This window comes from Boleophthalmus pectinirostris, unplaced genomic scaffold (assembly GCF_026225935.1).
Source record: "Boleophthalmus pectinirostris isolate CB_2022bp ecotype Guang Dong unplaced genomic scaffold, ASM2622593v1 HiC_scaffold_13, whole genome shotgun sequence".
Classification (NCBI taxonomy): Eukaryota; Metazoa; Chordata; class Actinopteri; order Gobiiformes; family Gobiidae; genus Boleophthalmus; species Boleophthalmus pectinirostris.
Genome location: NW_026571036.1, coordinates 27,332,002 through 27,347,482, shown reverse-complemented (window position 1 = coordinate 27,347,482; position 15,481 = coordinate 27,332,002). Strand labels below are relative to the sequence as shown.

At 39.6% G+C, this 15,481-nt stretch overlaps 1 protein-coding gene across 1 annotated transcript in view; it reads left to right on the top strand.

Annotated features, from left to right (window-relative positions):
- LOC110154500 (kelch-like protein 29) overlaps positions 1-15,481 on the top strand; it is a 798,906-nt gene that overhangs the window by 545,106 nt on the left and 238,319 nt on the right. Inside the window, exon 13 of the mRNA XM_055149662.1 lies at positions 11,298-11,496. Within this exon, the coding sequence (XP_055005637.1) occupies positions 11,298-11,496 (199 nt within the window). The remainder of the gene's footprint in view (positions 1-11,297; positions 11,497-15,481) is intronic.

The following is a 15,481-nucleotide window of genomic DNA, read 5'->3' as shown; positions in this document are numbered from 1 at the left end:
TTGCTCCTTTAAATACAAAGATGGCAGTTCCAGGGCTGAAATCATCCAAATGAGGAAAGCACATTATTTATTACACAGACTTATTTGGAACTTTTCTATTTGAGAATTATTGATTATTTTAGCATTTATTTGACATTGTTACACACTGGACTGGTTCACTGATCTTCTAACATTCTCCAAAACAATAATACACTAACATTGAACTTCCCCTTGTACATATGTCCTCGATAGAAAAGTGTCCACCCAGCCTAATGCAGGACTGAAGTGCTTGGTCGTGTCTCTGATCCACCTGCATTTTCAGACCTGACCCCATCACACGCACACAGCCCAGTGCTCCAGGCCTCCCTCTCCCCGCGACCTCCAGGGCACCACCTGCATAGAACTGGCCCATATAAGTTTAATTTAGCTCCAGGTCAGACAGGACACTGCTGGACCTCATTCACACACAGCACATGCAGCAGAACATATAGATCTTATGGGAATGACAGTGAAGAAGTGTGAGATTAAAGAAGACGGGTTATGCTTGAGTCTATATATAGTTATAATGTACGACACATGTGGATATCCTTTTTTACACTCTGGACGTTTTAAATCAGAATTATAATCCAATATAATATAAAGTTTTTCTGCGTAGACAGCTATAGGTGAGTTTCAGCTGACGTCATTGTTATTAAAAGCCCGCGTTGCATGCTGGGAAATATTTTGGTCGGAGGCAAGAAACACGATAGCGGTCAAACACAGTGCGTAACCTCGCATATTTATCCCCGATAATGGTAAATTCCTGCTGCATTATCGGATGCACAAATAGAAGCACGGAAGAAGGAAAATGTCTTTTTCGTATTCTGAGTGAAAAGAACCGCTAACGGTGAATTAAACGGCTTTCAAACATCCGCAGAGCAAACGTAGAAGATCCTAACAAACTGTGGACTCCAACAAGTTCAACAACACATCGAGACTCTTGGAGGTTTTCATCTTTTCTGCTGTGAATGGCCCAGGAGTTTCCACCAAGTCACTTGTGGATATCGCCAAAGTGAATATTTGTCCAGGTAGTTGGCGATTCTGACCAGAAATTTGGTTTCGTCGACTTTTTGTCGGGGTTGAAAAGGGTGATTCGTCCATCGATGCTTATGACCAATTTCTGGTCAAATGGTCTTGGGTCCTCTGCCGTTAGAGTGGATAAATAACCGGGATCAATACCCTTTACGTGCTTTCTCGCTCCGTCCGTCATGTTGAATTAGTGTTTCTTCCCGCCGACCAAAATAATTCCCAGCATGCAACGCACGCTTTTGTCAACAATGAAATTCGCCTATTGATGCCACAAAGCCAAGTTACATGTCAAGACTGTACGTTTTTAGGTCAATAAAAAACAAGTTTACCAGCTCTGTTTGAAATGTTGTTATGGGTGGAGTTTAGTTGTTAAGTCCTAATTTAAAGCGGCAGTATGTAACCTGCATGATTAACCTGAAATAAAAAGTTAAAACCATACTTTGGAGATAGATGTTATTACTTTGCTCCATTAAACTTATTAATGTTGGATTTATTCATTATGAGTGTTTCTGTTGCTCAAAAATACAATAATTCCTCTCCACAGATCTGAATTGTAATTGCCGCACTTACACGAGAGCTTTAATTCCAAATACAAATCATTTAATTCTGAATAAAAATTTATTCCGCTCTGAAAAGACACTTCCTGATTAAAAAGGATTATTCGGAATTAAACTTAATTCCGAAGTAAGTGGGTGGTTTATTTAAATTTTAAAGCCAAATTAATTGATTCCTCGACCATGTAAACGTTTATTCTTCTTAATAATAATGTCGGTGGTTCAGCACATGCTTGTTAGGTCGTTCTTTTGACTGTCTCCACCAGTCCTGGCTTCGGACTTTCCTCCACGTCTCTTTGGATTTGCGAGCGGGATGCGGGAGTGGGCTGAGGTAGAGCGGCCGTTGACTCAAGTTTTTCTTCTTCCTCCTTCTCCGACACTCTTCCCTTCTCCTCCTCAGCCGACAGACGTAAAGCGTGATGAGAGAATTCTCCAGCTGCTGCGCAATTATCATCGGAACCACTGCGGAAAAAGTTTGGATCGTGTTTGAGTCTGTGGCGTAACGACAAACCGAGGCCTTGTTTATATGGTGATGGGCTGAACACAAGACACAAAAGTGGTGTCTCGTCTTCAGTTTTTATTCCGCATTTAGACGAGTGTTTTTGGGAGGAAATCTGCGTGCATACGTCGACGCAAAAGTGTGTGGAATTGGATTGGTTATGCATCCCAGGCGGCTCGGTGGTGACACTAGGTGGTGATGTATGTGACGTAAACATGTACACAGTGTGAGCAGATCTGACCAGAGTTTTGCGTCTTGGGCAGTGGAGACGGAAACTTTTCCATTGTGGAGGGCAGTTTCAGATTTTTGCATTTTTAAGCCCCAAAAAACTTCATCACCATCACTTCTGATAACATATTTTGTCATTTTTACCCACAAATGTTCTCGTGTAAACAGGCTCCGAGATGACAGAAAAGCCGGTAGCAGCTGAAGTGTGTGTTTTCTTTCGGTCGATGTAAATTCGTTGGTGTCTCTGTCCAATCAGAACCTTCCCCACCCCCATACACAGAATTAAATAAAGACGATTTAACGTGTTTTCCATGTAAACCTCACGTCAGACTTATTATTTCCATGTAAACTCGAAGGAGAATATTTTAATTCCAAACGATTTAATTCAGAACAATTAATTCAGAATTAAAAAACATCATGTAAACGTGGCCAATGGAGCGTAGTGCTGTAATCTGTTTGTCTCCTTTGTGATAGATTTAGTTAGTTAGTTAGTTTAATCTTTACTCTGGAACATTCTAGACAAAGCAATAACATCTCCATGGAGAAAACAGTTTGACGAGCCCTCGACCAGAAAAGTTCCATTTTCAGATTAGAATAACAACCCTGCATAGTTGTTCCTCTTACATTCTCTGGTTGTACACATGTCCTCAGCAGATTACTTGTACCGGAGTTACGTAATCAGAGTATAAATTATGAGTAACTGTATTCAGTTACAGTTACTGTTTCAGTGAGTGGTAATTGGATTACAGTTAACTTGTTGAAATAAATGGATTACACAGAGGTATTTTCCTGTTTTCACATTTTGGGCTAAACCAGGTCTAAACCAGGACTAAAACCAGGACTAAAACAGGACTAAACTAGGACTAAACTAGGACTAAAAGCAGGACTAAACAAGAACTAAAACCAGGTCTAAACCAGGACTAAACTAGGACTAAAACCAGGACTAAAACCAGGACTAAACCAGGACTAAACTAGAACTAAAACCAGGACTAAAACCAGGACTAAACCAGGTCTAAACTAGGACTAAATTAGGACTAAAACCAGGACTAAACAATATGACACTAATAGTAGGTGAACATAATTAAAACAGCAGTGATTTCATATAAAAATCATTTCTCTATCAATAATATTTTTAATATGTTTAAGGAAAGACTGGGCTTTTTCTTTTCTTAACAGACAAAACATCTTATGTTAAGATCCTCGTCTTCTTGGCTTCTCTACAGTAAAACAAAAGTCTGTTCATGGAGACTTGGGCTCAACAGACAATTTGAAGAGAACAAACAAGAATTTTCAGGATGTGGTTGGTACGTTCATGTACTTTTAAAAAGCAAGACAATATCAAGTAATCCAAAGTATTCAGATTACGTTACTCACTTTAAGTAATTTAATGGATTACGTTACAATCTACATTTTGGGGTATGTAATCTGTAATCTGTAGGGGAATACGCTTTAAAAGTAACCTTCCCAACACTGGTCCTCAGGTGGGATGGTCACATGTGTAGGCCGTTTGTCACTGCTGTTTTGTCACTATCCCCTTTCGGCTTGACCTTTGAACCGTAAAGTTCAGTGAAGGTCGTGACAAACCTCCGCCGCGTGTCTCCCCTCTGTGTTTAGGACCATTCACTGTCCACATAAATGAGACACACGCGCAGGGACCGCACCATTTCACACACACAAAAGGGAAAACAGTACCGCTCCAGCTATAGATGGAGTTGCCATGGAAACAGCCCATCCTCTCCTCTCTGGACACCTATAGATTGTAAGGAAATATATGCAGTATCCACAATGCCAAACGGGGAGACATGTGTTGTAATTGCCGAGCAGGAGGTGTGATCATTAGACTCCACACTTCTGATATGCAAATTCTTGTTTACATTTTGTCACAGACTGTGTTAGCCCTTGTAAACAGAACCACTGCATTTAAACACATATCATACTGTATTGTGTTTTAAATGGAAGAGTTACTGATATGTACGACTATTATTTTAAATTTTATTTTTTTTATGTTATGTCAGTCCACTGTTACCATCTTGTTGTATCTGACATTACAAACCACACATATGTTCATTAATAAATACTATAGTTTTGGACAATAACCATGGGGACAAGGTACTCACTTGTGGTACGCTCACATGTGTCCTGGTTTGAGCATAGTTTAGTCCTGATTTAGTTCTGGTTTAGTTCTGGTCTAGTCTTGGTATTTTTACTACTTTTTACTACTTATTTAGAATGTATTATTACATTTTATTTTTGTATTTTATTGTGATGTGTGAGCAGTTGTGTCCAAACATATTCCCTTGCAGATCAATGATGTTTGTCTAAACAAACAAATCACTGTATCACCTTATCTGAAACAATTTGCAACCAGACATGATCCACACAGTAACATGAAACCGTTTCTGAAGTTCCAGCAGCCGATTTCGAGCTGAGGAAGTTGGCAAGAGTGAAAACAGTCTATTCTACCTGCAGGTAGCTCCGCTGTTTCCCGTTTGTCTCTGGTTTGTTTAAACTGTTTTCCACAATAGCATCACATGACCAATGTCATGAACCCAGAGAATCAGGAAGGCACAAGTCACAATGATGCAACTAGAGCTCCTACATCAGTGTTTTCAGGCATCCACACAGTGCCGGATCAAATCTGTGCTCAGATAAATTCGTGGGAGCTGGTGGCACTAGATTGTTCCGTCTCTGGAGCCGTTTTCCATCGGATTAGTGTGAACGAACGCTGCATCCACAATGAAAATGACTCGAATATGTACTAGGGTAGATGGGGCCTAAGTAAATGTACATTTGGTCCCAATTTTGCTTAGCTGTGTGTTTTGTGTACACTTAGATGAAGTACTCTTAATGCGTTTTCCTATTGGGACTTAGACTAGAGACACTGCTCCTTCAAAGCACTTCCAGGGTCCTTTGCCCATGTTGGAAGTAAGTTAATGTGAATGCTTGGTGAAAGTGTCAAAATCCAAATCCCCCTATTAAAGGAGACAAGTTGAATCTTATAGGAACAGTAGTAATAAGACTACAAGAACTGCAACTGAACCACAACAACTGCTACTACTATTACTACTACTACTACTACTACTACTACTACTACTACTACTACTACTACTACTACTACTACTAATACCACTACTGCAACTGCTACTGTTACTGCTACAACTAATACTACAACTACTACAATTACTGCTGCTGCTACTACTGCTACTGCTACTACAACTCCTCCTACTACTACCTCCACTACTACTACTGCTGCTACTGCCGCTACTACTATTACTACATTATTTAATGCTCTACTGCTCTACTTTACATTTATACAATTACAGGTGATTTATAGCTCAAAAATACCTAGAAAAACAGACATTCTGACTGTGAGCGGAGTCGCCTCTCCTCAGATCTGACCTGGAACTTGCTTTGGTGTGGTCTCCGTGATGATAAAATGCCATACCGTGAAACATTCCAGACAAAGCAATAACGTCTACATGAAGAAAAGCATTTGACAAACCCTCCACTAGAAAAAGTTACATAATGCACCTTTAGGCTTGAACACAATCTGTATTTTTTTGTTTGGTTGGATGTGGAAGTTGCAGTTTTCTCAAGCGCAGTCTACACACCACACAGATTCTGAGCCATGTTGGTTTTAGCTCTTTCAAGATGTCCTCACTCCACAGGAAACTCCTCATGTATTTTATTTCCAAGGCATTTGGTCCAAAAGCATCTAATGAGTCTGGGAGCGGCTCCAGCTCTTGCGCGTTCACTGTGTATGATCTGTGGCATGTCAGCTCCGCTCAGTGTTTGTGTACAGCAGCTCTGATTCTCCTGCATAATTAATCTGGACATAACCGAGCAAAGTGGAGTTTATGTGAGAATTTTAGTGTGTGAAACTTTACACACTGCAAAAAGCAATATCGAGGTGATTTAAAATGACTTAAACATGCATTGTGTAACTTTTCTGGTGGAGGATCTGTCAAATTCTTTTCTCCATGAAGATATTACTGGAATTTTTCACAGTATGGTATTAAACCTTTCTATCTTCTGTTTTTCTGGGTATTTTTGAGTGATAAAACCAACTGTAACTGAATAAATGTAAAGTTGAGCTGTTTAATGTCACACTGTGGAACATTCCAGGCACAGCAATGACATCTCCATAGAAACAAACACAATTTTAATAGTATGAAACTTAACTTCATGATTACATATATGTAACAAGTGTTTGCTTATTACTAGGTAATAAATGTGTAACAAATGTGTAATAATTGTAATTGTAATAACCGTGTAATGACTACTATGTGTAATTAGCAGAGTTGGATGATCAGAAGATCCTAGGTGAGGCTACAGGAGGGCAGGGGCATTAAGTTAAGATAACGGATTAGTTGAAAAATGAGTAATGTGTATTATACAGGAAAAAAGTGAGATAACACAAAATATACATCAGCTGCAGCAAAACAAAAATGAAGCAAACTCAATCAATTAAACGTCCTTGAGAACCCGGTCTGTTTGCCCAGCGTGGAAAAACAGAGTCCAAGCTACATCAGAGTCCAGTATTAGTTATTATGAGGGGGTATGATGTCCATTAAGTGCAGTTGACTGAACAGTTAAGTAGTGGAGGTAGCTGGAGTAGGTGAGAGTAGGTTAGCCTCCTACCAGACCAGAGTTCTTTCAAAGGACAGTTCCTAGCTCGCCATCCGATTAAACCCAGGTTTGGGCACCTGGCCAGTTCAGTATTGTTTCAATTTGAAATGCCCAGCACACATGACAGTGTCGCACTGGCTTCTCTCCCACACAACTGAGGAGAGAAGTCAGGGGACCTTATATACTCTGACTGATGAAGTGTGATTGGATAATTGGTGAAATGGGCGGTGTGATGGGCGGTGACAAGGGTGGTGACAAGTCATGTGGCGTAGGGGAAAATCTGGGATGGATCTGGATACATATAGAACATCCAAACATTACTGGGCTGTTAAGACTTTTACAGCTAGTTTAAATTTTTCTTGCCTGTCTTGAAATTTAAACCAGGACTTGTTATAGCATCTTTTTTTTTTTCTTTTCATCACACTATTTTATGGTGATCAGAAGCCAATTCGTATTAAAGGTGCACTGTGTAACTTTTTGGATAGGGGTTCGTCACCTGCTTGTTTCTGTGGAGATGTCATTGCTCTGTCTGAAATGTTCCACAGTATGACATTAAACAGTCCTACCTTACATTTATTCAAATACAGTTGGTTTTATAGCTCAAAAATACCTAGAAAAACAGACATTCTGACTGTGAGCGGGGTCGCCTCTCCACGGATATGACCGGTAACTCGGCCTGGAGGGTAGAAAGGTTTATCACCATACTGCAAAACATATGTGAAACAAGACAAAGCAATAACATCTCCATGGAGAAAAGCATTTGATGGACCCTAAGCCTGCAGAAAAGTTACACAATGCACCTTTACAGACTATTTTAACAGTATGAAACGTTACATAATTACACAGAACATCCAAAATGACTGGGCTGTTACAAGTTTTATGACGCTTCATTATTGAACTTCTTTAACTTCTCACCTATCTTGAAGGTGATAGCCAGGAATTGTCATGGGATCAGTTTTATATTAATCAGGAGCCAATTTCCTCTTCAATTAATATCATTATCATTTATTTCATACAGCATTTAGACGGAAAATATGTCTTTCTTTCTTGTAATTCTGTCATTGTTTAACAAGGTGAGGCTTTTTTTTTACTTCAGCCTAAACCCATGTCATGATCCAAATGGGTTGCATTCTATGTTCTTGTAGTGCTGCAAATCACAGAATAGACTACTACTACTACTACTACTACTACACAGGCCTGTCGACAAAAATATGAGGGCCCGGGTCAAGAAACTTCACATGGGCCCCTCTCTAATATAAATTAATAGGAAGAGGGAGCAATTTTGGGCCCCTAAGACGCTGCAGCCTTGGACAATATATCCCTTTGTCCCTCTGATGCATGTATTTAAATAAATACCATATTTTTCAGACTATAAGGTGCACTTAAAATCCTTAAATTTTTTTTATTTTTTTTTAAATCAACAGTGCACCTTATGTATTAATTCTGGCTGTGCTTACTGACCTTGAACTGATTTTATGTGGTACACAGCACTCACATACGACTTTGGTAAACTATGCTCAAGGAGCGACTGTTTTTAACACTTACAGTTTATGCAAATGAGCCATGTGGTTTTAAGTTCCGTTTCTGTAAAACTAAACATATGTGGTAAAGCTGCATTAAACACATTATTACTCAATGTATATTTGAGTCATCATAGTAAGAAATAAAAAAAAAAAAACTTAAGTGATCCACCCACATTCACATTCATAATCCACATTCACCAAGACAGGGAGGCAACGCCGGGTGAATTACACCACGATCTGCCGATGGATCGTGGACGCCTGGACTAAGGATCAGTCTCAAGTGCCGTCTGTTTGTTTCGCTTAATGCTCCTTATAATCCATTGTGACTTATGTATGAAAATAGACAAGAGAATTCAACATTATTGATATTGCACCTCATAATCTGGTGCACTTTATAGTCCAAAAAATACGGTATTATTTAAGTGATAATTGTCAATAGTTAGCATTTAGGGTATGAAGAAGTTAGAGCCATCCATACCGATTTCTCATCTGGCAAAGTGAAGTTTGGAAATTTGGAACCTTCCTAACTTTTGTTTCCGCTCTTAGATTTGTATAAAGACATTATAGTGAAGCTATGTTCAATTGAAAATAAATAAATAAACATGACTGATAATTTCATTCAAAGTCCAGCTGTCTCTTACTGTGTCCAATGAGCCGAGGAGAGGGAGATACACAAGATGGATGACTCCTGTGTGGTGTTTGCAGATCTTTTGGCATCTTTTATATCAGGCTTTTTAAGTAATAACTGATTGAAATGCTAATGTTAAAGCCGCTGTGCCTTATTTCTTCTTTCTTTCTGTCTTAAAAATATGAAAAACACAACTAGTTCATTTTAAACAGATTGAAGAGAAGTGAAGTTATTCCTTACTTTCCTAAAACATTAAAGGTCCTAGATTATGCCAAATGAACTGAAATGAAGCTCGAGAGCTTTATAATTACAAACAGAAAGCGCACAAGGATCTCATTTTGACCCTTAGACGTGTTTATACAATATATCTGTATCATGTATCAAATCAAACCCTTTAAAGCTCGCATATTACAGTATTTTTTTTAAATCTATGTTGTAATGTTGTTTCCACAGACACAGACGCACATGATACAAACTCAGGAAATAGCAAAAATAATGATCCCTCACCTCTTGTAAAACTGTACATTTAACATGCAGCATCTCATCCACATTATCCATAGAAATTGTCCTCTGAAAATAATGACATCCAGTCAACAAAACAGCTCTGTTAATCCAGTTTGAAGCGTTCTTTAACAGTAAAAAGGCCAGAGTAGTTCCCCACGTGTGTCTGTCTAACTTTTTGACATTATGACATGACATTAAACAGCTCTACCTTACATTTATTCAATTATAGTTCCTATAAAAACATTACACTGTGCACCTTTACAGACAGTTTTAATAACTTTACATGATTACACAGAATGTCCAAAAATAAAAAAATGATAGGCAGGTACTGTCAGGGCAACTGTTACATTGATCAAAAGACATTGATACAACATTTAGATGGAAACGACAAAAACAAGTGTTTCATTAAAGGTCCAATGTCATGCAAAATTTTTACAATGTTGTTGCCTCGTGTGTCTGTTTACATCCACACAGTACACGGATCAAGGTGAAGCTGCAGATTACTGATCAAGATTCTACTTCCTGTACTTTATTGACAGCCTCCTGTGCATTAAAAATGTATCTGAGTATCATTTTACTCTAGACAAGAAACAGCTGACACTATCTTGTTTACATCTTTACATCCTGTGGTCTGCAGACATATCCTGCTGCAGTCTTTGAGATCGGAGATTTAAAATCTCTATCTTTGATGTGTGATTTTTGTCTCATGCTTAAAAATTGTTTAAGACTGAAAAATCCTGTAGTGTGTGGCAGCCTTAAGGGGTAAAAGTAGCTGTTTACTTGGCGAGGAGAAAATTCAGTTTGTCGACTGGACAAAAGTTATTTTGGTTAAAGACGTTTCGCAGCTCATCCAAGCTGGTTCTTCAGTTCTGCAGTAGCTGTTTACTTGAAAACCACCACTATATGACATCACAAGGTGGAACAGAGCATGTTGAGATTTGGAGATTTAGACACTGATAATAAAGGATTACTCAAACATGTGTGAATGAAACAAAACACAACTCCAGGTCTGTTCTTGAGAAGGTAACAGCATTATAGCTAGCCAGACTGGCGCCACCTAGTGTTTCCACTCATTTTCATTTCTCTCCAGCGTCTAGGACAGGATTCAGAATACACTGGACAGTAGACTAGCACTCTGGCCAAACACTGAAGAGCTGAACCGGAGTTGTGATAGCAGACTGCATACGCTCTCCTCCTTTGGACTTCCTTTGTCAAATACAAATATTGCATTTTTTATTGCATCTCGCAGAAACGATAATGATTTGTTGACAGACATGTTCACTCTGCTTTGTTTGCTGTTGTGCTGGCAATTACTTGGACATCACTGAATGTTCCAGTGCATTACATACGTCACAACCAAATAGCAGAGATTGGTTACATAAAAAAATACTCGCCTACCATCAAACGAACGAATCCTGATGCTGCGAGGTCAGATGATTTCCACGAAGTGAAATTGAAATCTTACCAGAATCCAGTTTTATGTAATATAGGACCTTTAACGGCAGTACATACGCTACATTTTAAAACTCCATAAACTTTTTACTGTTTTATAGTTTCCACCAAAACTATTTCCAAACTTGATCCACCCCAGACATCCACTTAAACTGCTTAATCTACCGTAGCCTGACTGATCTGCGCGCTGCTTTCTGACTGGGCTCTGCTGTTTTGTGTGTGTTTTTTTGCAGTATTTGTCGGAGCTGTTGGCAGTAGTGCGTCTCCCGTTCATCCATCCCTCGTACCTGCTCAACGTGGTGGACAACGAGGAGCTGATCAAATCGTCTGAGGCCTGCAGGGACCTGGTGAACGAAGCCAAGAGGTACCACATGCTCCCCCACGCCAGGCAGGAGATGCAGACGCCAAGGACCAAACCCAGGCTCTCAGCAGGTACACACACAGCTACAGCTACACAAACGCTTGGGTTTACTCATGTTCAGTTCAGTGTGTTTTTGTATGGCCCAAAATCACAGCAGCAAACTCAACAAAATGACAGTTTTAACCAAGAGAAAGTTAGAAAGTCAAACCCTGAAACTGTTGCTGGTCAATAACAGACAGGAAAGGAAAGGTACTTTATTGTCCCTGTAGAGAAATTTGTTCTTTGCATTTGACCCATCCTTCCAAGTCGCTGGGGCAGTGGGCAGCGTGTGGCGCCCAAGGACCCTTCTCCATGATCTTGCTGCTAGTTTTGGTCAGGACTTTAGCTGGAGGATTGTGCCATTTTCCATGTTTTGGGTTGATGTGAAACCGGAATGCAGAGGAAACCCACTCAGACACAGCGAGAACATGCAAAATCCACACAGGCCAGAGCCATCTGAGAATCGAACCCAGAACCTTCAAGCTGTGGAGTATAAGGCTACATTCAGACTGCAGCCTGAAGTGACCCAAGTCTGATTTTTTTCACCCCTATGTGACCTGTATTTGATCTTTTAATGACACTCTGAACAACACAGATCAGATTTTTTTCAAATATGACTCAGGCCACTTGGATATGTGCTCCTAAAACTGATACGTATCTGATCTTTTGACGTGCGTTCAGTCTGAACGGCCAGGTCACATTCATCCCACCTATACGTGTTTCCTCTCGCCATACGAAAGTTGTGTATGAACTCCAGCACATAGCAATCTCACCACTCTTGGCTGCAACTCCACACCACACTTTGCTGCACTGTCCCACAAAACGAAATGACCAAAAACCTTGTCCTTCTCCTTCTCAGTCTCCTCCTTAAAACAAATAAACTGTACATGTTCTGGCTCCGGTACAACAGCAACTTTAAAATCTCCAGATGCTCAATGCTGTGTCCATGTTCAGGCGACATCCGTAAAAACTGAGCATACTCTCTACGTGTGACGTCGTCGTGTTCTCCAGTGCATATGTGGGACACTTTTGGGCCGTTTAATGTTCACACTGGAGATCACATACAAGTCGCATTTAAATGGAAATGTGAACGAGCTCGCCAAAAAATTTGATTTCACAAAAAAAAAAAAAATCTGAATTGAGCATTAACCCTGCAGTCTGAACGTAGCCTGAGAGGTTAGGGTTAGGATTAACTTTTTTCCAGTTAATATTGTATAAGAAAAACAAACAAAATCCTGTATTACTGTTTCTAATTGGTAGAACTATATTTTTGTCATATCTTACAGGTACCATGTACACTATACTACTAATACTACTACTACTAACTTTAATTCTGATGGCGGGTCCACCACCTGCTTGTCTCCAAGAAGATGATATTACTTTATTAGAGTTTTCCACAGTAAAGCATTAAAAACTACAATGATTTAGCTTTTGTTTAAATAAAAATGGAAAAACATGGATTCTTACTATGAGCGGTGTCACCTCTCCACAGAGCTGGACTGTAACTATGACAAAACAAAAATAATTTCAGGCGTTCTGCGTAATTTTTCTACATGGAATCCTCCACCTGCTTGTTTCCATGGAGATGTTATTGCATTGCTTCATTCTCCACTGAGAGGCGAGAGACCCCTTTCACCGTAAAAACAAATACTTATGTTTTTCAAGGTATTTTTAGCTCCGAAAACATAAATAAATGCTCCAGATACGAGTTTATTTTCAAACTGTGTAGCACCGATGCAGGCGAAGCATTATCATCCCCAGCGGAAGTCCATGAAAAGTTGCACAGTGCACCTTTAAGCGAAAACAAATGCCAAGAAGACGGACCAAACCATATTATTATTAAAATGCTAATCGCCCTCCCACCGTTGTAATTGAACCTGCAACCTTTTATACAGCGCTCCACACTCCCGCCCACTCCGCTCTTCATATTTCACAGTTGTTGAGGTGACGGGGAGGTCAGCGTTTTCATTCTGATTCATTCCTCTTAAGGTTTTCTAATTATTATTCCTTGATTTGGTGGGATAGTACCTGTGGTGAATGTTTCTCACAGTTTTGCTTTACTTAAGTGTGAATTTGTGAGGAATAAACTTACAGAAATATAGGAAGGAGCCTTGAGTTCTCTATCTATCTATGTCATCAACAAAATGCAGAGACAATTTACGCACAACGAAAGCATTTCTCTGACCTCTAAACCTTCATTTAACAAAGTAATAAAGTTGTAATTGAGTTGTAGAATTAATTCTTTGTAACTATTGTGCAGTTTATACAAGTTTTGGCTCTTGTTTACATCATGGTTGCTATAGGTAACTGTTATGGAATTGTACGTTACCGTATTTTCTGCACTACTGGACGAGCTCTTAAGCCTCCAACCCTTTCAAAAAATTACTGAGCACCCTACAATCCAGAGCGCCCTATACACAAATCCAGTCGGGTGTCCCAGCACGACTTCAGTGAACTGCAAAGCCGCAAACATGCACGGAGCAGACAGCGACCGAGCAGCGAAAAACACCCACAGCCACACTCGTCACTCCACGCCGACGAGGAACGGAAGGTTTAGGTTAGGTTAGGTTAGGTTAGGTCGCTTTATTCGTACCTGTAGGTAAATTTGCTTTGCAGATTTGAGAGGCAGGTTCCACATTTCACATTTCATTCATCCACAAAACACACATAAAATCACAATTACAAAATAAAGTGTTGCAGTGCTCCAGTGCAGAATGGTTTGTTCCATAAACAACCAATTAAATTCATCCATCACGCTTGGCTAAAATCACAATAAATATTAAATATGTTAAAAACCCACAAACTTAGATAAATAGATTACAATTTATTCATAAGTCCGATAGCAGCCGGAACGAAGCTCCTTTTAAAACGATTTGTTCTAGATCTTGGGACTAAAAGCCTCTGACCAGAGGGAAGCAGCTGAAACTGAGTTCAGTGGATGTTGCATGTCTCTTAAAGAACTCTGGAATGAACTGAAAAAGCGAGTGCAATGTGCCACTTCTAGCCACAACTGAACAACTGAGTCACTACGAACACGCCGACAATCCAGCGGTTCTGAACAACTGAACAAAGCTGAGAGTCACCGTGAACGCACCAAACAAAGCCCCACTGACCCATCCAACTATTGTGTTTTGTTTGTCCAGTGCGGTTTATTTGTGAAAAAAGTTTGAAAATAGACCATTTACTGACAGTGCGTCTTATAATCCAGAGCGACTAATAGTGTGGAAAATACAGTACTAACCACGAGATCAGGCTTTGACCAGCTGGTATGGTTTTACCTCCTCAAAAACAGACCTGGAGTTGTGTTTTGTTTCATTCACACATGCTTGAGTAACCCTGCATTATTCTCAATGATGTAGGATTATTACACAAAACATATATTCCACCTGGTGATGTCATATAGTGGTAATAACAGCTTTTACTTTTACTTCAGATTTTCAATTCCAGAGCTGAAATCATCCAAGGTGTACGGACAGTGGAGCACTTCCTGTATTACGCATAGATCGTATATATAAGTGGTCATGACAAACAGGAAGTTCTCCAGGAGGCTCTTCTAGCTCCTTCAGACCTTGGCTCCAATTGAGTTACATTAGGATCTTGTGGCTCGTCTCTCTGTCCCTGCTGCTGTGAACTTCGTCATTTTGGTCTTAAAATGCTCGTATTAACTCGCTCTACATGATCCTGAAGTTTTTTTTTTGTTTTTTTTTTCTATTTTGTTCGTTAAAAAGCCTGGCTCCAGATTCACTCCTGTAACTGTGAGCATCGTGAACATCGTGAACCTCATTTGAGCAGCACTGAACCCAAAGGGGGGCGAATCCGTGTATCATTCGTTCATTCGTTTTTCAATATAAAACCAAAAATAAGAAAACGAAAAAACAACAGTTTTCTTCGTTATTTGTCTCCAAAACCAAAATGAAAAAAACGATAACGATTCGTTTTTTCAGTTTTCGATTTTGTGTTTAAATGAAGAATGGAAAAAACGGATAACGGCCGTTTCCCGTTTACGTGACTTCCGTG